The sequence below is a fragment of the Sturnira hondurensis genome, unplaced genomic scaffold (assembly GCF_014824575.4).
Source record: "Sturnira hondurensis isolate 20B ecotype Veracruz unplaced genomic scaffold, ASM1482457v3 Scaffold0013541, whole genome shotgun sequence".
Taxonomy (NCBI): domain Eukaryota; kingdom Metazoa; phylum Chordata; class Mammalia; order Chiroptera; family Phyllostomidae; genus Sturnira; species Sturnira hondurensis.
In genome coordinates, this window is record NW_028086172.1 from 1,037,857 (window position 1) to 1,063,544 (window position 25,688).

Consider the following 25,688-nt stretch of genomic DNA (forward strand, 5'->3'; position numbering starts at 1 on the left):
AATGTTCACAGCAGCACAATTTATAATAGCCAAGTGCTGGAAGCAACCTACGTGCCCATCAGTAAATGAGCAGATCAAAAAACAGTGGTACATATACACATTGTAATACTACACAGAAGAAATAAAGAAGGAGCTCCTACCCTTCACAATGGCATGGATGGAACTGGACAGCATTATGCTGAGTGAAATAAGCCAGGCAGTGAAAGACAAATACCATATGACCTCACCTATAAGTGGAACCTAATCAACAAAACAAATAAGCAAGCAAAAACAAATAAGCAAGCAAAACCAGAGACACTGAAATAAAGAACAAATTGACAGTGACCAGAGGGGATGGGGGAGGGTGATTTGGGAGGAAAGAAGGGAAGGGGTTTTCAAGAACACATGGACACATGGACAAAGGCAAATGGGGAAGAATTGAGGGTGGTATGTGGGGGTGGGTAGGGTGGAGGAAATTAGTGGCAGGAAAATAGAGACAACTCTGACTCGAACAACAAAAAAAAAATGCAAAAAAAAAAAAGAGAGAGAGTGAAACAATTGACCAAAGAGAATATAGGAGGGTTTGGTATCATTAGTCATTATAGAAATGTAAATTAAAATTGCAATGAGATATCACTACACACACCCATGAGTACAGCTAAATTTTTTTAAAAGGAGAATACAATATACTGATGAAGATGTGAACAATTCAAGCCATTTATACATTGCTGAGAGGAATATCAAAATAGTGCAGCCACTTTGGGAAATAGTATGGCAGTTTGTTATAAAACTATATACATACTTACTATATGACCCAGAAATTACAATTTTGGGCATATGTCCGAGAGTCATGAGAAGTTATACCTACATAAAAACCTGTACACAGCTGATGGGAACCACCCGGGCTGATTTCAGAAGCTGTAACCCCCCATGGCTAAGGCTGAGTGAGCGACCTTGGGACCATAAGCCACTAAGGAGACAAAGCTTATCTCCCTGGCAGAAGATCCGCTTCTGCTCCTTTTACTTCATCATAACTGGCCCCCAATGCTTGATCAGTTAGCTAATGATGGGTAAGATTCCCCAAGGGGGGAATGACCTAAGACAGATACGATCATGTAGAGGCCACAGGGAAGGACTTGGGGGCTATGGAGAAAGGGGGTGATAGACCCTCACCCCTTGGCTTTGACATAGCCCAAGTCCTCATTCTGTCTACAGGAAGTCTCCTAATCTCTTGGCTTCCTTACTCTCCCTGACTAACTTAAGCCTGAAGCAAAGACAGAGGGCGGTGCAGTCCTGCGCTGGAAAGGGTGGGTTCCCTGGGTGATCAGGCCTAAGAAAGAACATGTAAAATCCCGTGAAACCTGCTTTCTTTAGAATCTCTTATTTAAATGGTAAGGGTCCGAGCAAGAACTTTGTTCCTCAAAGTTTTATGGCTCTTTAGCTATCTGACTCTGACTCAGAATAAGCCCTCATAGTTCTTTGAATGCTATTTATTGTTTGATCCTTACCTGTATTCCTGTGGAAAATGAACCCAATAAAAGCCCATTGAGGAAAAGGCTCTTGGCCCTTCTTCTTTGAGAGATCAGCCACCTTTCCTCCCCAAACAGATCATGTCTTTAATAGACTTATTCTCATCTGTGGCAGCCGAGGCGGGGGGCACCTGTGGGTGAGCACTCCCCCCCACACAGCCCTGGGTGATGTAGCTCAGTGAGTTGGGTGTTGTCCCGCAAACTGAAAGGTTTGATTCCTGGTCAGGGCATGTGGCAGGGTTGTGGGGTTAGCTTCAGTACACAGTTGGGGTGCATACAAGAGGCAACTGATCTTGATATTTCTCACACATTTCTTTCCTCTCTGTCTCCCTCCCTTCCTCTCTATCTAGAATCTATTAAAGAAAAAGATGAAAACTAAATCCTGAACATAAATGTCCATAGAAGCTTTACATGATATTCCTACAGTGGATATATACATACCATGAAGTACTACTCAGCAATAAAACAGAGAAAAACGACAACAAAAACTATGAACACAAGCAAGAATTTGGATAAATATCAAGGGAATTATGCTGTGTGAAAAAACAATCTCAAAAACTCACATGCTGACACTCTTAGGATGATGAAAAGAAATGGAAAACAGAATAGTGGTTGTCAAAAGTTAGGAATGAAGGCAGGGAGGGGGATGGCAAAAGAATGGCAGGAGAGACAGCCTTAATGGGGAGGGAACAGTATTATATCTTTTTATTGAAGTGAAACTGAGATACATTCCATGAGTTTCAGGTGTACAACATGCTGATTCAACATTTATATACATTACAAAGTGATTGCTACAATACGTAAAACCACCATCTGTTACCACACAATGTTCATTATTTTTCTGTCATGAGATCCTTTAAAACTGACTTAGCCACTTTCAAATTTGCAATATAGTACTACTGACCATAGTCACCATGCTGTGTATGACACCATCTTGATGTATTTCTTTTATATCTGGAAGTTTGTACCTCTTCACCCACTTCAGCCATTCCCCAACCCTTTCCCTTTTGGCAACCACCCATCTATCTGCTCTCTGTACCTATGAGTTTTATTTGGTTAGGTTTGTTTGATTAATTATTTATCTATCTACTTATAGATTCCACATGTAAGTGAAATCATACGGTGTTTGTCTTTCTCTGACTCATTTCACTTTGTAAAAGTCCATACATGTTGTGGGAAATGGCAAAACTGTATTTTTTGTATGGCTGAGTAGTATTCCATATAAATATATATATCACATCTTCTTTATTCATTCATCTATTGATTACCACCTAGGTTGCTTTTTTATATCTTGCCAATTGTAAATTACAGTGCACTGAACATTGGGGTGCACATATCTTTTCAATTTAGTGTTTTCATTTTTCTTTGCATAAATACCCAGTAGTGGGATTTCTGGATCATATGGTAGTTTTTAATTTTTCAATTACAATTTACATTCAGTATTATTCAGTATCTGTTTCCGAAGTGCAGCAAAGTGATTAGAAAATCATGTCCTTTACATAGTGGTTCTCCCTGCCCCCACACCCCAATTTCAGTGCCCACCTGCTCGCATACATTGTTACCGCAATTTCATCAACTATATTCCCTACGCTGTTTTCTATGTCTCTCTGACTATTCTGTAATGACCAGTTCACATTGCCTAATCCCTGCACATTTTTCACCCAGCTCCTCAACCCCCTCCCCTCTGACAACTGCAGTCTGTCCTCTGCATCTGTGTGCATGCTTCCATTTTGTGTGTTTATTTTGTTCTTCAGATTCCACATCTAAGTGAAATCAACATGATGCATTTTAACTTCATCATAAAGTACATGTGCAATGTCATTCACATTTTATTTGGCTCAATACATGGCTTTATTTTTCAAAAAAAATAATATTCAAAAGATATATTTCTCATTTTAACAAGAATCAGTAATCATTTCTAAGCACTAGGTCTTAAAGATGTAGTGCAGCATCTAAGTTTTCTCAGAAACACATAAAGGATGGGAAGCATCTTATAAAGCACAGAATATGTATACTATCGTAGTATCAATATGTATGTATCCCAAACCCTCCTCTTAACTGAAACTAGCCTATGTGGAAAGAAGGAAGGAAGAAAGGAAGGAAGGAAGGAAGGAAGGAAGGAAGGAAGGAAGGAAGGAAGGAAGGAAGGAAAGAGAGAGAGAGAGGGAGAGAGAGAGAAAGAAAGAGAGGAAGGGAGGAAGGGAGGAAGAGAGGAAGAGAGAAAGAGAGAGAGAGAAAGGGAGGGAGGGAGGGAGGAAGGAAGGAAAATATGATGCTAGTTTTATTCAAGGTGAAATATGCTTTAGATTCTTATGATCAGAAGATATTAAAACTATTCAGCTTTTCACCTGTTGCCCATGGATTGATTTAAAATGTAATGGTTCAGTGGACTCAAGTTTTGGGCTAGATGATAAATATATTGTTCCAGTGTTTCTAGGGCATGAAGGTTTCAGTGAATACATTCAATACCACATGTAAAATATCAAAAGCCCTTATTATTCTTAATGGTTTGAGAGACCAGAAGCTGTTCAAGGAAAAGCATCTTGCTTTGTGTCAATTTGTTTGACAAATCTGTGGAAAATAAAATCAAAGGCTTCACTTCACTGAGCATGCAGAACTGTCAAAATACAGCACCTGAGTCAAACTAGAGTTTTTCGGTGAAAATTAAATAGCTATTGTTATAAGTCATTTTGCACACAGTCTATTGCAACATTACTGCCAGGAAAGCCCAGATAATAAAGACTTTGAATAGCCTGCACATGAGAATTTAAGGCAAAATGCAAATTATCATTTGAGACATATCACACTGTCACCCCATTTTACAAGGCACAGTAAGAGGCAGGCTATATGAAGCATACTGTATGATATTTCTTCATTTTTCAAACATTTCTACATAATAGCAAAGCCAGCATTTTATAATTTCCAGAGCTATAAATCATTTTAAAATCATGATGATATTACTCAAAACAGATGTGAAAACATATGTTTGCTGCAGTTGTTTAAACTGCTTACTTGTCATACTTAATAAATGTTAAGACTTCTGCTTTAGCTACATTCTGTTTCAATAATAAAATTCTACTTGAGGAAAATATATTTTGTCTGGATATCACAAATGTAACCAGTAGAACTTGACATAGAAAACCTTATTTAAAAGAAAGCTTTTCTTTACAGCCAGGATATAGGTTAATATGCCACTCCTACCCATTAACATCTTCATCAGAATGTGTGACCAACCTATTTGAAGTGAACGAAACTGTGCCATTCCACAGCGAGAGATTCAGAAATGCCGGTAGATACCACTGTGTATTTTATGAAAATCAGTTACCGTACATCTGTACCAGTGCTCCAGCTGATTTTTCATAAAACACAGCAGTGTGTGCTTATGGGAGCAGCCAGGCCAGTTCTAAGTGCCATTTTGACTTATGGGGCTGCAGTTCCAAAGAAATCATATATGTTAGGTACAGCTTTATACTTTCCTAAAAAAGCCGCTTTACTCTCCCAAGCTGTCTTTTAGGTGGGAAAGAGGTCTCAGGAACCAACTGTTGTCAGGTGATGAATGAAGTTTCATCTTTAACTAGAATTTCATTACCCAAGTAAGAGTCTGGGTAGTTTCACATACCGAACTTGACTTCTTCCATTCTGACAAGTCTGAAGTGAATTGTTTATATCTCGGAGCCCCAGAGGGTAAAAGTAGATTTAAAATTTATATAAAATTTTGCATAAATATTATATGAAATAAAATAAAATATTAAACATGTGGCAAGGAAACCAACCATTGATCAATAAAATTAAAATCATATAGAATTCCAAATTCTAACTAAAATGCTCATCTAGCTTATTAGGAAGTGAGCTAAATCTAGAGAAGAAAGTTTTCTCTATTAACTGTTCAGTTCATTAAGTCTTTTATACATATATTAATTTTTATATATTTATATGTACATATAAATATACATTTATATACAACATACAATATATTTGTGTAATATTAAACATATATAAAATAGATGATACATAAATATATTATATATAAACACATTATATAAAATATAGATATATATTTATATAACATAAAATATGTTACATGTAAAATATATACTATAAATACATGATATATTTATATGTATAACATATATGTATATATTACATACATTTATATGTGTTATATATTTTATGTATGATATGTGTGTATTATGTTACACATATGCATATGTATTGTGTATTACATATATTTATATGCATCATATATTTATGTATATTGCACAATATATTTATGTGTAATATATGTAGTGCGTTACATATATGTTGCATGTATGTGATATGTATAACACATCACATATTTATGTGCAATGGAATATATTTATATGTGTTGCATATAAATACATATCTCTGTATGATATATATTTATATATATATGTATGCAATGAGCATCTTCAGTAGAGATAGAAAATATACCAGAGAGTGAAGTACATATAGACCATTTGATGATCAGATAAATACCATGTTAGTTTATGTTCTTTTGCTTAGAGTCACTGTCTAACCCATGGTGGCAGTCAGAATGCATAACTTACAAGGTGCTTACAACCATTTGATGGTTGTTTGGTATATTTTTAAAAATATTTTGAAGTATACTGATGTGTTTTCCCCTTGCCTTACCTTTGCAGCCTTTTAAGCAAAGTGCACTCAGCTTTCATATCAGGATGGCATGACTTTGAAATTCATACTTTCCCTACCTTCTTTAGACAGGATACCTTTAGAAAGAGCTGTAACTCAAGTGGATCAAAAGCCAGATCAGTGTTGTATAATTGACTGGAGTACCTTGCTAAGCTTGCCTTAGAAATGTCCAAATTAGCTTTTAAAATCACTTTTGAGGATTGAGAGGAATATCTTTCATGACAGTAACTCAGTTTTCCAAACATAACCATCCAATTGTGAGGCATTTAAAAATAGTTAACAAAGCACATGTACAATTTAAAAGAAAGACTCAAATGTTTCTTACCGTGGTGATAAAAGAGCTTTAGGGTTATGTTTCCAACCACAGGCCCAGACAAACTTCAGCCTGATTATGGAATTTATAACATCAGATAAACAAGTTTCCGATCAATACCATTTTTTTACTAATAAAATAATTTATCTAAAGCCATTATGGATCTATTCTGACTTAGGAAAATGAATGCAATATACTGGGATGTGAATTAAATTAGTATCTGATCTTCATATGTACATCAAATAAGCAGAAATCGTTTTACCTCTATTATCCCTTTGGAATTTTTTGATGGTTGGTCCATTATCCTGATCAACAATAAGTTCCTCTCTATTGCCGGACATCATAACTGTAAATAAGAGATATAAATCACTCAAAGAAAGGCAAGAAAAGAATCAGAGAAATAGCTGTTTTATTTCAATAATAACTAACATTAGCCCTGGCTGGTGTGGCTCAGTGGTTGAGTGTTGGTCTGTGAATCAAAGGACTACCAATTAGAATCCCAGTCAGGGCACATGACTAGGTTGTGGGCCAGGTCCCCAGTAGGGGGAGCTCAAAAGAGGCAACTACACATTGATGTTTCTCTCCCTCTCTTTCTCCCTCCTTTACCCTCTCTCTAAAAATAAATAAATAAAATGTTTAAAAAGACAACTAACATTAATTTTATACACTTCTTCCAAAACATAAAAATTTGTGCTTGGACAATTGTGGAATGTGATTGAGAGGCTAGTTACTGATAGGGAAATTACAAATGTCTTATATTCTCAAGACATTTTTAGAAAATTGTATAATATGTATATAATATTTGTACAATTGCCACCATAATTTCTTTCATTAATTTTAAATATATTTTAAAGAAATGTATATGTAGGGGGAGAGGGTTAAGATGGCGACAGAGTAGCACTGAGGGAACCCAGCTCTCGTGCATCTGGTGGAAAATCCAGCCAGATCTACCAAAGAACAGTATAATCAACCAACAGTTCCCCAACATTTATGAAAATAGGAGACCAGAGAGTGTGTCAGAGGAACCAAACAGCGGCAGGTCGGCAAGGAATCCAGAAGGCGAGTGAAGACAAAAGCGGCTGCGCGCCCCCAGCCTCTCAGGCTTGGGGCTGCGCCCCGGCTGGGGCGCGCCCAGGACAGACAAACTCTGATGGAGCGTGAGTACCTACGAGAATTGGCGTGCAATGGGGGCTGGCACCATCAGGGGGAAACAGGAGCCCCGTCTGAATCCAGGGCCCGGGTGCCGGTGACGCTGGAGAACCGGACTGGCAACACACTCCGTGGGGGAGAACTGACTCTCCCCTCCCCGTCTAGGCAGGCAGGTTAATACCGGGCAGAGACCCGTGGGTTTAAGTTAACAGTAAAGGGTGGCAACTGCGGATGCTATAGTCGCCACACCCCCCCCCCCAGCCCGCCAGCCCGCCAGCCCCAGGGATTTAAGAAGGACACTGTCATTGCTGGTCTTTTGGGATTGGGTTGGGCTGAGAGACAGGCTTTGTGGAGAAGTCTCTACTGGGAACGCCTGGGTCCTGCACAGGTCGGAGAAGGGCAGTGCCGGATACCGGGGGACACAGGCAGCCTCACGGGGCTGTGCGCAACCACAGACCAATCAGCAGCCTGCTAGCAAGAGCCTACAAACCTGCCCTCACAGACGTAGCAACCAGAAAAACCGGTTTGGACAGTTTGAAACCAACAAAGGAAGGGTGCTTCCTTTTTTTTTTCTTTTTTCCTCCTTCTCTAGTGTGTGTGTGTGTGTGTGTATGTGTGTGTGTGTGTGTTTTCCCTTCCCCCCTTTTTTTCTCTCTTTTTTCTTTCTTTATTTTTTTTCTTTTGCTCTCTCAACCTCTTTTGTAATTAATCTTATATCTTGTAAACTGTATTGTTGCTCTATCTTTCAATACTCTGTCCCTCATTTCTTTTCTTTTTGTCCGGTTTTAGTCCTTCTGTTCTTCCCAAATTTTCTGCTTATTCCCCTTTTCTCCTGACTTTTGCCTGTGTGTGTGTGTGTATGTGTGTGTGTGTGTGTGTGTGTCAGATTGTTTGTACGTTGCTTAGTTTTCTTTTGAGGTGTATTATTATTATTTTTGCATTATTCTTACTCTTTCTTTCGTTTCAAGAATATCTTTGTATCCCACCTCTTTCTGTACAGGTTTTTTAGTCCTGGCTGGGTATACTGTACTACCTGACAGGTTCCCACTGCTCCTTCCTCCACAGTGTTTCTGTACTTCACGTGCTTTCCTTTGCTATACTATCCAAGCTCTATAACCCCCATTTAGACAGAGCACATAGAATCTATCATGTGAGTGTTCCTCTAATATTAGTGTAAATAAGGGCTGTTCTGTACAACAGTAATACTTCATAACACATCTCTCGGACCTTAGACCACCTTACAGGTGCCTGAATTCTATTACTCTATTTACTGACGCGCTACACCCAGTTACTAACCTGGACTGTCACCTTACCTCAAATATGACCATCCGCAACCACACTGGTTTCTAGATAAAACTCCCAAGCCCCCCCTTCTTAACAAGACACTTAACTTACGCCCACCCTTTCCTAAAAGTGGTAAGCTGGGTCGAAGAGCATGGTTAACTCTATACATAGCCTAGAGATTGTCTATTTCTTCTCTGCCCACTGTGTCTGTAAATAACATAAAATAAACTTCTGCTATCATACCATTTTGCCTCCCCCACAACTGATCACACACAGACAATAAACAAAGGAGTAGGTGGAAGAGGAGAACAACAAGATACCTGCAGAAGACTACACCGGTGACTTTCACAGGTATCCTACCACAGAAGTTCACACCATAAACCCAGCAAACCAGAACAGATCAATTTAAGAAGCAGAGGACAACAAGAAGAGTATCACAAACAATGGGAAGACAAAAAAACAATCCCAAAATGAAAGAAAAGGAGGAAGCCTCAGAAAGAATATTAGATGAAATAGAGGCAAGTCAATTATAAGATGTGGAATTCAAAGCACTGGTTATGAGGAAATTCAAAGAGCTTACAACGAGCTACCAGAAACTACAGGGGAGCTACAATGAACTCTCTGCAAACTATACCAACATGAAAAAGGAAATACAAACCATCAGTAAAGGCCAAGAGGAAATGAAGAATACAATTTCTGAACTGAAGAACACAGTAGAAGGAATGAAGAATGGAATCGATATGGCGGAAGATCGCATAAGTGAGATTGAAGACAGGTTAGAAAAAATCTCCGAGAGGGAACAAGTAAGGGAAAAGAGAATCAGAAAAAAATGAAGAGAATTTAAGAGAAATGCAAGACAACATGAAACGAAATAATAACCGAATAATAGGAATTCCAGAAGGAGAGGAAGGGGAACAAGGGATAGAAAACCTACTTGAAAGAATAATAACGGAAAATTTTCCTAAGTTGAGGAGAGATAAAGTCGCATGGATCCAGGAATCACAGAGAGTCCCCAGCAGGTGGAACCCAAAGAGGCCTACTGCAAGACACATCATCATTAAAATGGCAAACCTCCCAAACAAAGAGAAAATCCTAAAGGCAGCAAGGGAGAAAAAAGAAGTGACATACAAGGGGGTCCCAATAAAGCTGGCTACTGACTTCTCAATGGAAACATTCCAAGCAAGAAGAGAATGGCAAGAAATATTCCAAGTAATGAGAAACAGAGGCCTACAACCAAGGCTACTGTACCCAGCAAGGCTCTCAATCAAGATAGAAGGACAAATAAAGAGCTTCCAAGGCAAAAGAAGTCTAAAAGAATATGCTTCCACCAAACCAGCTCTACAAGAATTACTAAAAGGGCTGTTTTAACGAAAGGAAGGAAAAGAGAGAGACAGAGAGGAACACAGGTACATAAATGGCAACGAATAAGTACCTTTCAATAATAACCTTAAATGTAAATGGATTAAATGCACAATTAAAAGACACAGAATAGCTGAATGGATAAGAAAGCACGACCCACACATATGCTGCCTACAAGAGACCAACCTCAGGTCAAAAGACCATCACAGACTAAAAGTGAAAGGATGGAAACAAATTATCCAAGCAAATGGACAAGAAACAGAAGCCGGGGAAGCAATTCTCATATCAGACAAAATAGATTTCAAAAACAGGGCCATAAAGAGAGACCCAGAAGGTCACTTCATATTGCTCAAGGGAAGAATCCACCAAGAAGACATTAACATCGTAAATATATATGCACCCAACACAGGAGCGCCCAAATATATAAAGAAAATCCTAGAGGACTTCAAAAATGATATTCACAGCAACACAATTCTAGTAGGGGATTTTAACACCCCACTGTCAAAAATGGACAGATCTTCCAAACAAAATATCAACAAAGATAGATATTAGAGCATTAAATGACACTCTAGATGAAATGGACCTAATTGATATATATAGAGCCCTTCATCCCAAAGAATCTAAATACACATTCTTTTCAAATGCACATGGAACATTTTCCAAGATAGATCACATGATAGGACACAAAACGAGACTCAACTAATTTAGGAAAATAGAAATCATACCAAGCATTTTCTCTGACCACAAGGGACTGAAATTGGAAACTAACCCCACAGGAAAAAACCAAAAACACCCAAAATCATGGAGACTGAATGGTATGCTATTAAACAACGAATGGGTCAAGATAGAAATCAGGGAAGAAATAAAAAAATTTCTGGAAACAAATGAAACTGAACTCACAACAATCCAAAACTTATGGGACACAGCGAAGGTAGTCATAAGAGGGAAGTTCATAGTGATACAGGCTTACCTAAAGAAAATAGAAACATTAAAAATAAACAACCTAACCCGACACCTCCAAGAACTTGAGGAACAACAACAGAGACAGCCCAGAGCAAGTAGAAGGAAGGAAATAACCAAGATCAGAGCAGAATTAAATGACATAGAGACTAAAAGCACAATTATAAGGAGCAATGAATCCAGGACTTGGTTTTTTGAAAAGAAAAACAAAATAGATAACCCTTTAAGTAGGCTCATCAAGAAAAAAAGAGAGAGGACCCAAATAAACACAATCAGAAATGAAAGAGGAGAGATTACAACTGATATCACAGAAATAGAAGGGATTGTAAGGAATTACTATGCAGAGCTGTATGCCAAGAAATTTGAAAACCTAGATGAAATGGACAAATTTCTAGAAAAACATAATCTTCCAAAACTCAAAGAGAAAGAAGCAGAAAACCTGAACAGACCAATAACAGCAGATGAAATTGAAGCAGTAATCAAAAAACTCCCATCACACAAAAGCCCCAGACCAATTGGTTTCATAGGAGAATTCCACAAAGCTTTTAAGGAAGAACTAACCCCTATTCTTCACAGACTATTTCAAAAAATCCAAAAGGAGCGAACACTCCCCAACTCTTTTTATGAAGCCAGCATCATCCTAATTCCAAAACCAGACAAAGACACAACTAAGAAACAAAACTTCAGGCCAATATCGCTGATGAACATAGACGCTAAAATTGTCAATAAAATATTGGCAAATCGCATCCAACAATACATCGAAAAGATCATACACCATGACCAAGTGGGATTCATCCCAGGGACGCAAGGATGGTTCAATATTCCTAAATCAGTAAATGTAATACACCGCATAAACAAAAGCAAACACAAAAACCACATGATCATATCAATAGATGCAGAAAAAGCTTTTGATAAGGTACAGCACCCATTTAGGATAAAGGTACTCAGCAAAGTGGGAATAGAGGGAGCATTCCTCAATATAATAAAGGCCATATATGAAAAACCTACAGCCAACGTCATACTCAATGGACAAAAACTAAAAGCTTTTCCACTAAGATCAGGTACAAGACAAGGTTGTCCACTTTCACCATTTCTATTCAATATAGTATTGGAAGTTCTAGCCACAGCAATCAGACAAGAAAAGGAAATAAAAGGCATCCAAATCAGAAAGGAGGAAACAAAACTGTCATTGTTTGCAGATCACATGATAGTGTACATGGAAAATCCTAAAGCCTCTACCAAAAAACTGCTCGAACTAATAAATGAATTTGGCAAAACAGCGGGATACAAAGTCAATATCCAGAAATCAAAGGCATTTTTGTATACTAACAATGAAACAGCAGAAGCAGAAATCAAGAAAAAAATCCCATTTGATATAGCAAAAAGACGAATAAAATATCTGAGAATAAACCTAACCAAGGAGACAAAAGACCTGTATGCAGAAAACTACACAACACTGAAGACAGAAATCAAGGAAGACACAAACAAATGGAAACATATACTGTGTTCATGTATTGGAAGAATTAACATCATCAAAATACCCATACTACCCAAAGCAATTTAGAGATTTAATGCAATACCTATTAAAGTGCCAATGGCATATTTCACAGACATAGAACAAACACTTCAAAAATTTATATGGAACTACAAAAGACCACGAATAGCAGCTGCAATCTTGAGAAAGAAGAGCAAAGTAGGAGGGATTACAATACCTGATATCAAACTGTATTACAAGGCCACTGTAATCAAAACAGCCTGGTACTGGCATAAAAACAGGCACATAGACCAATGGAATAGAACAGAGAGCCCAGAAATAAACCCAAATCTCTACAGTCAATTAATATTTGACAAAGGGGGCAATAACATAAAATGGAGTAAAGATAGCCTCTTCAACAAATGGTGTTGGGAGAACTGGACAGCCACATGCAAAAAAATGAAACTTGAGCACCAACTTACACCATACACCAAAATTAATTCAAGCTGGATAAAAGACTTCAATATAAGCCGGGAAACCATTAAAGTCCTAGAGGAGACCATTGGCAGGAAAATCTCAGACATTCCACGCAGCAATATTTTTACTGTTACATTCCCTAGAGCAAGGAATATAAAGGAAAGCATAAACAAATGGGATCTCATCAAAATTAAAAGCTTCTGCATGGCTAAGGAAAACAGTATCAAGATAAAAAGAGAAGCAACAGCTTGGGAAAACATATTTGCCAATGATACCTCAGAAAAAGGTTTAATCTCCAAAATATACAAAAATTCACTTGACTCCACTCAAAGAAGACAAGCAACCCGATTAAAAAATGAGCAGAGGACTTGAACAGACACTTCTGCAAGGAGTACATACAGAGGATCCAGAGACACATGAAAAGATGCTCGATATTGCTAGCTATCAGAGAGATGGAAATTAAAACCACAATGAGATACCACTTAACACCACTCAGAATGGGTATTATAAACAAAGAAACAAACAACAAGTGCTGGAGAGGTTGTGGGGAAAAGGGGACTCTGGTCCACTGTTGGTGGGATTGCAGACTGGTACAACCACTATGGAAAGCAGTATGGAATTTTCTCAGAAAACTAAAAAATGGACGTGCCTTTTGACCCAGCAATTCCACTGCTAGGAATATATCCTAAGAACCCTGAAACACCAATCCAAAAGAACCTATGCACCCCGATGTTCATAGCAGCACAATTTACGATAGCCAAGAGTAGGAAGCAACCTAGATGCCCATCGGTCAATGACTGGATCAAAAAACTACGGTACATTTACACAATGGTATTCCATTCTGCAGAAAGGAAGAAGGAACTCCTACCCTTTGCAACATCATGGATGGAACTGGAAAGCATTATGCTGAGCGAAATAAGCCACACAGTGAAAGACAAATACCATATGATATCACCTTTAACAGGAATCTAAACAACATGACAAACAAGCAAGCAAAATGTAACCAAAGACACTGAAATACAGAAGGTGCTGACAGGGTCCATAGGGTTGAGGGGAGAGAATCACGGGAGAAAAGGGGATGGACTCACATAAACAAGTATGAAGGACACATGGACAATAACTAAGATGGGGGGCGGACATGGGAGGGGCTGGGGAGCACTGGAGGCGGCAGGGCTGGGAATACAAGAAAGAAAACTGTACTTGAACAAAAGTTTAAAAAAAAAGAAATGTATATGTAAATTATCTTTTTCTCTCTATAATTAATAATCTATTTCCCAAAATGCTTCTGAAGATAATTTGCCACTTCAGTCCATAAATTTAAAATAATTATACATCATGTCACTTTATAGAGTTTTTGAACATATATATAGGAAGATTACTAGATACAATATACACTTCTGACCCCAAATTTTATATTGAAAGGGGAAAATCATGCCAATTTTCAGTTTAGCATTTAACTTTCTGTAGTTACATTTTATTAAAACACTACATCGCTGTGTATAAAATATGGTCAGTTTAAAAATCATCAAAACTTACTCATTTGTAGACAATCTCATTATCTCCTCGCACAATTGTGGAATGTGATAGAGAGCCTAGTTACTGCCAGGGGAATTAGAAATGTCTTATATAGTCAAGAGTTTTTACAACACTATATTCTTTTGGACATACTTGATTTTACTTCTAAGTGTAAGACACCATTATCTTAGCTCTGAGTTACTGTCACATAGTGCATTTCCCTATGTGCTCTACACTGACCAGCACTCAATAACAAGTTCTCTCCCTTTCCTCTCTTCTTAGATACTCATCCAAATAAAGAGTGTCTCCACAGAAGAACATGTGTTTTTCTTTCTCGATTCATTGATGGTCACCCAACTGTACTCGTTTGTCTTGCTCAGACTCTCTCCTATAAGTTGCACACAATGTGGAATGAACAGGTAGTCACTCTCCACAGAACAGTAAAGCTGGAAGACCACCACTGATCCATCCATGAATTAAACTTACTCATTAGGGCCATTAGTCTCCAGTTCTAGCTCAGCAGCCCTTAAATACGGCTGCACAATAAAAGCAAAACAAAACATGCTGCCAGGCTTTATGCCAGACTCTTAGCGTGTGCCTGGGCATCCAGATTTGTGAATGCTCTACAGCTGATTACAATGGGGAGCCAGCTTTGAGACACACTGAGCTCGCTAGGATGCTAAAAGCCATAAACAATATAGAATGTTAACAGGCTAAGTGGGACCTGGATGAATTTCCATAAGAGGGAAATCATATTCACCCTTCTGCAGCACAAATTCAAAATCGAACACCTTCCCTAGTTCCTCAGCTCTTCCCCTCTCACCAAAATAACAACAACAACAACAACAAACAACATTAGTTTGGAGAGGCTTGAAGCAATCATTATTGTGAAGTGTAAAAAATTATAGTTCAAATAAAGAATGTGCCTATGGTTACACTGAAAGAGGAACAGAACTAATTTTCCCTAAAGAAAATAGACACTTAGGAATTTAGACACTTAGGAATAGACACAATCCAATTGGATTGTGTAGGTACAGGAGATGAACAAAGGTTTTACCTAGCTCACATGGTTAATAATTATATACTAAATCAGAATCCATTGCCAGTGAATGAATACACTCAGTAAAGTCTGTATACTGGGATGGGATCAGACACCAGGAGATGATAAACGATCAAGGGAAAGCCACAGAGAATACTAGTGTTTTTACCTCACATTTCCTCAGCACTTTAAACTTCTGCAGTGTTTTCCCACATATTATTTCATTTGACCTCACAAAAATCCAGTGTCTTAGGCAGGACAGTAATTATTTTTATATTAGATGAAGAAACTCATGGTGGTTAAGGGACATACTGGACATACTCTGGCTAGTTGGTGCCAGAATTATGGCTAGATTCAAGTTTCCAATATGCCACATCCCTAACAGTAACGTGGTATTTCTGAAATTGGGTTTATGATGTAATATTTCCAACACAATAAAAAATAAGTGTAGCGAAAGCATACCAAATGTTTGTGATCCAAAATTTGAGATCGTAACAAATCATATGTTGATTCACTTTTTAATTACTCAAATCATCAGCTGCCTAAAGGACATTTTATCTTCCATCTTTAAAGGAGTCGTTGAATATAACAAGTATATTGTACCACACTAGCTGTTAAATACCAACATATTGAACTAATATGTACTCTACAAAAATGCCATCACATTATTCCCATATCCAGTGATAGCGTAAATCAAGGCCCTTCCACAGAACAAACTGTTAACATTTTAAGTTTCATTTGGTTATTCAAATTGCCTCAGCAATTAAAAAAAAAAAAGACCACTTCCAAAGGTCATGTATATATACTAAAGAGTCATCAGCTCCTCCAGCTTTGTTTCCCCACTCTGTGGCTTAAGGAAGGATTTCCTGACTGAGTGGCTTTAAATTCCTTGTTGCAGGTGATATACTCACCCATTCTGTCTGAATGGGGGTCCATCTGAGAGGGAGAGCTGGACACACTGCTGCTGGGGTGGGAGGAGGTCTGGCTCCCAGGGCGATGACTCTCTTCCAGGGACGGAGCAGGAGAAGGACTCTCCGGGATCCGCTCCTGACACAGAAGAAAACACAAAAGATTTTCCTGGTGGTTGAACCCAGAACATTGGACACGCTGATCTCTTGCTTATCCTGAAAGAACGCACATCCACAATACCTGTACTTCAACACCTATCTTTACACAAAAGCCCTTTTTTTGTGTGTGTGAAATGAATGGAATATCATGAGAGTTAAATAACAGAAGAAAGTAAAAGAGCTCAATGCCATGGCACATATGTGGTAGAGGCTCATGAACAGTTAGTTTCCATTTCCTTTCCTAAAATATGCATAAAGGATTTGCATAAAGGTGCATGGTGAAGCTTATTGGTATTGTAAGCTCTTACACTGATAAAAAGTTAATGCCAAGATCTGGAGGGGCATCTTACTCTCTAAGAAGCAGATCTCTCCAAGTTAAATGTTTGAAAACTCTGGAATAAAACTCACAAATACATGTTTAGTCTTTTCACACAGGCAAAAATATGAATTTAATATAGCTGCAATCTATCAGGACTTAAGAATTTATGTTAACTTCTGACCAAAAAATGATTTGGACACAATAATGTGTTCTCCAAACTAACACTAAAACCAACTGTCTTATTGCAATATCAATTCTTTAGTATGTGTATTGTTTAGATTTTTTAGTTTGAAATAATGAATCTGAATAAAAATAAAATATTTTTATATATGTCTATAGTAACTGTTACGGCCTTCAAGAGCTCTGTAATTATGAACATTGCTACAAAAGTCTGAAGTTGTTCACTGTGCTTATGCACCACAAATTGATGAATAAATCTGACAACCATTCAGCTACTTTGATCAATAAAAGTACCAAACTGTGGTGTTTATGCATATATGCAATAAATGTGATTGGGAGATAGATGCACTGGAATAGAAAATGTTTTTTTTCTATAAAATATTTAATTCATCCATAATAAATATCTTAAATTAAATATTCTGTCTAATGATCTACAATTACATCAATATGTTAATCCTCATAATATTAAGAACTAGTTCGTCAAATATGTGCATGTACCTTTTCACATTGATTTTGCCTGGGTGGCCCCAAATTTATAAATCCCCTAAAGAAAAACTGTTTGTTTAAATCAAAAGTAATGGCATGAGTTAAAGGTTATTATTTCATTACAAGAAGTTTACATTTTTGCATTGTCTGTCTTTGTAGCAGGCAGAATAAAGCGCCACCCCCCCCCCCCGAAGATGTCCACTGGGCCTCCTAATAGCTGGAACCTGTGAATATATCACTTCACATGGCACAGTAAACTTTTCAGATGTGATTGAGAATGTTGAGGTAGAGAAATTATGCTGAGTTATCTTGAAAGCAGAAAGGGGAGGTCCGAGGGAGATAGGATTATTAAAGGGATTGGAGAGATGCAACATTGCTGGCTTTGAGGAAGGGAACCATGAGCCAAGAAATACGAGTGGACTCTAAAAGGCAGAATAGGCAAGAAGACAGATTTTGCCAACACCTTGACTTTAGCTTAGCGATGCTAGTGTCAGACATCTGACCTGCAGAACTGTAAGATGATAAAAGTGCATTGTTTAAAGCCACTAAATTTGTCATAATTTGTTACAGAAGCAATAAAAAGCTAATATAGTAATCGATGAAGAATGCTCATTTTAAAATGGTTTTTATATTATTGTTTAGCATTTAACATTTGATATTTTTCACGAAATGAATAGAAGGCATTAAGTATATTAGCTGTAGTATTGTACACTAATTAAATCTGATAGAGTAGTCCCTGTTTTCCTGAATTGCACTTTTTGAGATTTCAGTTACCCACGGGCAACTGCAATCTGAAAACATCATATGGAAAATTCCAGAAATGAACAATGTATAAGTTTTAAATTGGGTGCCATTCTGAGAAGTGTGATGACATGTTGCTGTCTCATTCTGTCAAGCCCAGGACTTGAATCATGCCTTTGCCCACTGTATCTATTCCATACAGGGAACAAAGAATACAAGGGACTTGAATTGTGCCTGTTACTCAGCAGCTAAGTTACCCTATCGACAGTCATGGTACCACACTGTTGTGTTCAAAAAACTATTATTTTAGTTAATATTGCCATATTCTCATAACTTTCATCATAGTATATTGTTATAACTGTTCTATATTACCATTAGTTATTTTTATTAATAATCTTACAGTACCTAATTTATCAATTAAACTTTATCATAGCTATGTATGCATAGGAAAAATACATAGTATGTATAGCATCCAGTACTACCCACAATTTCAGGCACCCACTGGGGGTCTTGGCATGTAAGCCCCATGGATAAGGGGGGACAACAAATTACAATTTGTAATTGTAAATGTATGTTATACATTAAAGTCGCTATAACTTGTCATGCTGCAAAAAGAAATTTTAAAAATAAAGAATATACATTTCATTTATTCTTAGTATACAGAAAAAAATCACTGTGCACACAGGATAATATCAAAAGAAACATAAACAAAACAGAAGAAAAGAATTAAATTCTTTTGAAAAAAATCATATTTGTATTTTGGAGGAATGGCGTGGGTATGAACAGCAAGATATGGACAGCCATTATAATCTCATCAGTTGTGAGATTCAAGCTAAACTAACATGATTAAAAATATATTTTCTAATCCCTGGCTGGTGTGGCTCAGTGGATTGAGGGCCGGCCTGCAAACCAAAGAGTCACTGGTTTGATTCCCGGTCACAGCACATGCCTGGGTTGCGGGCCAGGTCCCCAGTAGGAGGCACATGAGAGGCAACCACACATTGTTTCTCTATTTATCCTTACCATCCCCTCTCTCTAAAAATAAAAATAAATAAACATCTTTAATATATATATATATATATATATATATATATATATATATATTCTAAATAGTATGGGTACACACCAGTATGCACACCCCCAAAAGCAAGTAATTTCATATATGAACTCAATTTTTTCCCTTTTGCTGTTGTGTATAGTCTCAATTATCCTACGCCTGAACTGTAGGACATTCAGTATTTGCCTTTGAATTACAACATTGGACATTTGCTGAAAAATTATGTAATTCAATGAACTACATTTATCTCTAATGGACCTGAATGAATGGATGGGAACAAAGTACAGCAGTTCCTGAGCAAAAATAGAGCGGAACAAACAAAATCAGTGTGTAGTGGCCAACAGGAATCATGCACACAGCAATACATGAGACCACAAAAATGGAAACATTTTGGGTGATTCATAAACTTGATGGTTTGGAAAAGCAAGAGAATCCAACTGACAGTGATCCTTGCTCTTGCTTACTATGCGTAATAAAAAAAAGAAAGCTCATTTTTCATTTTTGAAACAAATTGGAGGAGCATCTCCATAAATAGAAAATTCTGCCCTGGCTGGTGTAGCTCAGTGGATTGAGCGCGGGCCTGCGAACCAGAGGATCGCGGTTTGATTCCCAGTCAGGGCACATGCCTGGGTTGCAGGTGGGTTCCCTGCTGGCCAACTCCCATCAGGGGACGCATGAAAGGCAACCATACATTGATGTTTCTCTCCCTCTCTCCTTCCCCTCTAAAGATAAGTAAATAAATAAAATTTAAAAAAAATAGAAAATTCTGTGGGTTATGAGCAAAATACAATGCTACAAAGAGGGATCCCCCAAAATATTTAAAATCAGCATATTGTAAAAGAATAAGAATACAAATAATTTACTCTTAAATTTCTTCTTTGACATTTTCAACAGCACAGTAGATGAAAATATGAACTAACCTTAAGAACATGATTTAGAATGGCAGTAACATTTTGCATGAATTTATATCTATGTTTTAACATTTTGTAGGCTTCACTCTCCAAATCCAAGCAAGGTTTAGTTCATTGTCATTTTCCTAAGGTATCACAAAGGACAGACTTTTTCATGTGAACTGCAGTAGATGAGTCCAACTCCTCATAACAATTAAGAATTAGATGGGTTTTATAATTCTGTGTGAAACTGGTAATGTGTAACTTCTAAAAGAATGAATAGTTCTATGAACGTTTTCTTCTTTACAAGTAAACAAATCCATTTTTCAGCGCCGTAATCAGTATGCATCTCTTTAGCTTCTTAACCATAATGTGCTTCAGTTCATTAGGTGCGTAGGGTTGTGTCTCAGCCTAGTTAACATTTCACAGCAAGTTAATCTCTTTTATCACAAATGGGAACGCAAGTGATAATGTCCTCACCATTTACCAAATACAGGGTTAACAGTACTTGCAACAAATCAATAACAGAACTTAAAAAGGAAAATTGCAAGTACAGGGATGGGAAAAAGTCATTTTACAGTTGTTCATATGGAAAATAACATAATAATTAATAAACAATACAAGAACATTGTTTCACATTCTCACAACTGTAAGCCTGCACCTGTCAACTGCTATATAAAACCTCAATCATTTTTACTCATTGATGACTTTGTTTTATTTGGCACTTAGGACTTTTACAACCTGGTTACTCTTCATGTATTTTATTCACTAGCCCCGCCCCTCATCGAAAACAGCTGTAGCTCATCTAAAACATAGCAGACATTTTCTCCAGATTCAAAGTCCTGGAGGAGGGAGATTTCTAAAATTGACAAACACTCAATGAAATTCCAGATTTTCCCTGAAGTTGTTAAAATTATCTGCAATAATAACTCACATGCTAGCATATACCTATATAACTCAAGACTCATGTATGAAAAGAAAGATGTTCTAGAAATTGCTACTTATCAGCATGTGCTATACCCCCTTCTATTTTCTTTGGGGGACCAAATTGTCAAAGGAGATGTTCATCATATCAAGTAATTTAAAAGTACATTTGAACCTCAATAAAGGATAAGGTCAATGCTTAGAAAATTCAGTTTTATACCAGGATTAATGGAATTGATTTGGTTTAAAATTCAGTTTACTGGCACTGAAGTATCAACTTACAGAAAATCTTTATTTCATCTTAGTGAATTCCTTGAGATTCTTGGAACTATGGTAGTAAACACAGAACTTATGAAGTCCTAATACATGCATATTAAACATGTGTGTACATATGCAGCAGCCTTTTAATAGCTACCATCTCAATACCAAATCGTTGCCTCTGATATTTTATCATATTGATTTTTTCAAGCATTCTGTAGTATTATGTAATATATAATTGGTCTTCTTATCTTTAATTGGGATTCAACTCTCACTCTTCCAAATGTGAATCTATTAATCAGTTACCAAAGTTTTTAATGGCATTTCATTGCTGAGGAGTTGCTTTTGGACATTTATCTGAATGCTAGATATTTTATTCATGCATTTGTCTTGCTATTTCATATTTAATTGATGTGTTCCTTCTGTACTGTGACCAGAGTTCTGCAGAAATGGGGCACACCATAACTTGACAGACTTTAATCATAAAAGCAGGCACAGGAAAATAAAAAGTGTGTGCATTGTTGCCACCAGCTTGTCTTACGGCTAAATCTGAGGAAGAGTTTGATGTCCAAGTCTGGTATCTTCAAATACTACATGAAGCACAGCATTTCATAGATCTTTATGAATGAGTTTAAGAATTAGGCTGTGTTCTACAATCAGCAATTTACAATTGCATGATATTTGAGTGGACATAGATGGACATGTCAGTGTTTTCATGAATTTAGAAGAAATGGGCAGACTGGAGGCATGTAACCATGAGAGGCCAAAACCACAGGCACACCCTGTCTGTGACCCATGGCCTCTTAAATATGATCGACTTGTGCTGGAAGAAGGTTAAGGGAATCAGGCATAATATTTGCTTATAGCATGTAAATACCCGTAAGTGGAAGAATGAATGGTTCAGTGGGAAAATGTATGGCTTCCAAATTATGGTGTGCACTTGGACCTCTGCCACCCACCCAAACACACACAGACACATGCTCGACCCCTGACTCTCAGGGCATCTTCCTCTCAGGTTTTAAAAGATAACAATAGCTTTGTTTTTCAATAGAGCATTTAGAGGAAGACTCCACTAGTGATTTTTTCAGTGAATTTGAATTATCAAATTAAAACCCTCTCTGCACTGACTTAATTTTAATGCCAGCTGTTCACATGCTAATGCCACTGCCTTGTGACCATTTCCTATCAATTCATTAATTGCCAGCTGCTCAGGCGAACAAAAAACACAGCTAATCAGATGGTGTTGAGTATCAGCCAAATAACCACTTCCTGCTGAAATGTCTTAAATACGTTGGCACAGAGAAAACAGTGGCACACTGATATTACAAGGTTTTCCACAAATACAGAAAAAACCCTTGTATTATACAATATTTAAATGTCAACTAGGAAGCAGCCTTCCTTACCAGGCAGCTATTTTAACTATTTTGCTCTCAAGATTGTGCCTCGTGCAGTGCTATAACTAAAGGTTGTATGGTTTTGCCAGCCTCATGACCATAGTGCAATTTCTAATTCATGTTATAGCTATATTAATTATTAGCTACAAATGCTAATAGCTGAGCCAACAATAAAGGAATTTGTGCCAGAAGTAAAGACTATGTGCCTGGTATAACAATAGTTCCAAACTATGTTCTGGCCAAAAGAAACCAAAGCAAGCAACAATAGCAACAAACACACACACAAAAAAACAAAACCAGAAAAGCATTTGTTTGCAACTTGTAATGTCTTTTCAAGTTTTGTAATTAAAGTCTGCCTCACTAATGATCATTTACGTTGGAAACACTCCCCAAAGTTTAATATCCGGTGAATTGTTACTTTTCATTCATTCATGCAACGCACAGTTATTGAAGGCCTAATATGCCTATTGGAGATGGAAGGAAAGCCTAGGGGTGTTTTCATATGGCCTGGAGATGCTCATACTTCAAACTAAAGACAAAATAATCCACATGTAAGTGCTCAAAGATCATTTAAAACAAAATTCAAATCAGATCAATGTTGATAATACACTGGGCACCCATTTGTGGTCCCCTCCAGATCCTTAATCCTTCTTTAGGGGCAGTGAGAACAAAGCAGCCATTATGGGTAAGCAAATACTCTCTAGGAGGCGGGCCCAGTACCTGCATGTGCATCTAATGGTGGAGGCACTCTTGGTTCTGGTGTTAAGAGGTTACACAGAGGAATGCATACAGGGGAAGTTCCAGCTTCCCTTTCTTTCTCAGACTAGCTCTTGACTGTGATATTTGTTTCTTCTTATTACTATTTATATATGAATTCTTGAGGAAAACATCAAATGATATTAGTTAACATACACTGAGTATTTACTAGATGCTAAACAGTGCTCACAGTTAGTCTCCCATTAACACTGTGAGGTAGGTACAATTATTATCCCCATTTCATTGTGAAAGGAGGCAAACTTAGAGATACAGGTAGATTGATTTACTTGCTGAAAGTCACACAGCACAGTGGTGAAACCAGGATTCAAATACAGTCAGACCCCCAGACCTCGGAGCCCAGGTTATTACTCCTCATGCCACATTGCCTCCAATGAAATCTGGTTTTAGACGTATCTTACTTGGCCAACAAACATTACAGCTCTGGCCAGAAACAGTACATAATTTTACAAAATCTTTTGGGAGTGGGGATTATGTCATTCTCTTTTTGTGTTTTTGATAAAGTGATGTAACACAGTCCTGTGCACATTGTAAACCTTTGCTAAATCTGTAGATTCTGTGTCCTTGCTCTGTGTTTTCTAACAGAAAATTGTGGCAATGATGACAAAGTCAGCCAGTGTTCAACAATAACTATCTTTTCTGGCCAACTGCAAGGCTAATTGCAATATGCTTCCTGATGTTTAAGTCTGCATTATCCTTTTTCCACAAAGATTATTAGAGACTCTGGACTTTTTGCCTACCCTAATTAATGCTCTAGAATGCTTCTTCCCAACAAAATCTGCTGCAAGAATGGAAGTGTTCTACACTTGTGCTTTATAGTAGTCACCAGAAACATGTGACTATTGAGTGCTCGAAAAGTGTCTAGCTGCAACTGAGGAACTGAAGTGTTGATTTCATTTAATTAATTTAAATCAAAAGAGCCACGTTTGGCTGGTGGGGACCATGTTGAACAGTTAGTCTGTTCATTGTTGATTGTTTTCATCCATGAAGGGAGAGAAATTTATTCAAGTATAAGTAGATGTACAATTTCTTTAAAATCCTAAGCTCTTAAAAGGCACATTAATTCTCAAAGCCCTAAAAACCTATAGTTTTCTGTTCTACTAGTGAAAAGAAAGTGAAAATAGATGCAAGTAGTAGTGAATAGTCAGCCTGGTCCATTCACCCTTGTGTTAGCTTTCACTCTTTCAGGGTGTTTTCAGGAATCGACACTTCTAACAAGCAAACTTGTTTTCACACTATGGCAGAAATATTTAGAGACTGGCAGAAGAAAGGCCCAAATGCAATTACACCCGTTCCAATTTGACATCATCCTATGTTAAGGTGGTATCATGTCAAGTGGAAAACAAACTGTTTATTTAATGTTCCTCTTTATAGAGATTTCTCAAACATTTACTTAACATGTCATCATTTTCCAAAGAAATAGAAATTAGTAGTTAAACTTGTTTGAAAAGCTTTTGTTTCTTTTTTTAATTGATGTTTTACTGCCCCTCCTCCAACTCTCCCCTCTCTCCAAAAACAAACAAAATCTTTTATTTATTTTTTTAAGGTTTTAAACCTATTTTATTTTGAATTTATTTTATTTTATTTGGTTTTATGGATATGGGGAGATTGACATGCAGAATATAATTTTAAAACCATTTCAAATCTCATATAACGCTTTAAACTGAGAGTGAAGGCCTGGAACCTGCACAAACTCCAGCCGATTGTTAGATGTTCAGTAATATTGTCAGTCAGGTGTTAAACCATTTGTGACTTGAAATTAGTCACAGTAAGAATACATACACCACAGAAACTGGCCAATGTTATAAATCAGAGGCGTTGTTTTCTTTTTAATTTCATTTTATTTTGC

General features: G+C 37.3%; 1 protein-coding gene across 2 annotated transcripts in view; it reads right to left on the reverse strand.

The window, feature by feature from the left end:
• The window catches only part of DACH2 (dachshund family transcription factor 2), a 469,220-nt gene that overhangs the window by 67,556 nt on the left and 375,976 nt on the right, over positions 1 to 25,688 (reverse strand). For both annotated transcript variants that reach the window (XM_037061876.1, XM_037061875.1), the window contains exons 7-8: positions 16,661 to 16,796; positions 6,755 to 6,838 (exon numbers count right to left, since the gene is read on the reverse strand). In XM_037061876.1, the coding sequence (XP_036917771.1) occupies positions 6,755 to 6,838; positions 16,661 to 16,796 (220 nt within the window). The remainder of the gene's footprint in view (positions 1 to 6,754; positions 6,839 to 16,660; positions 16,797 to 25,688) is intronic.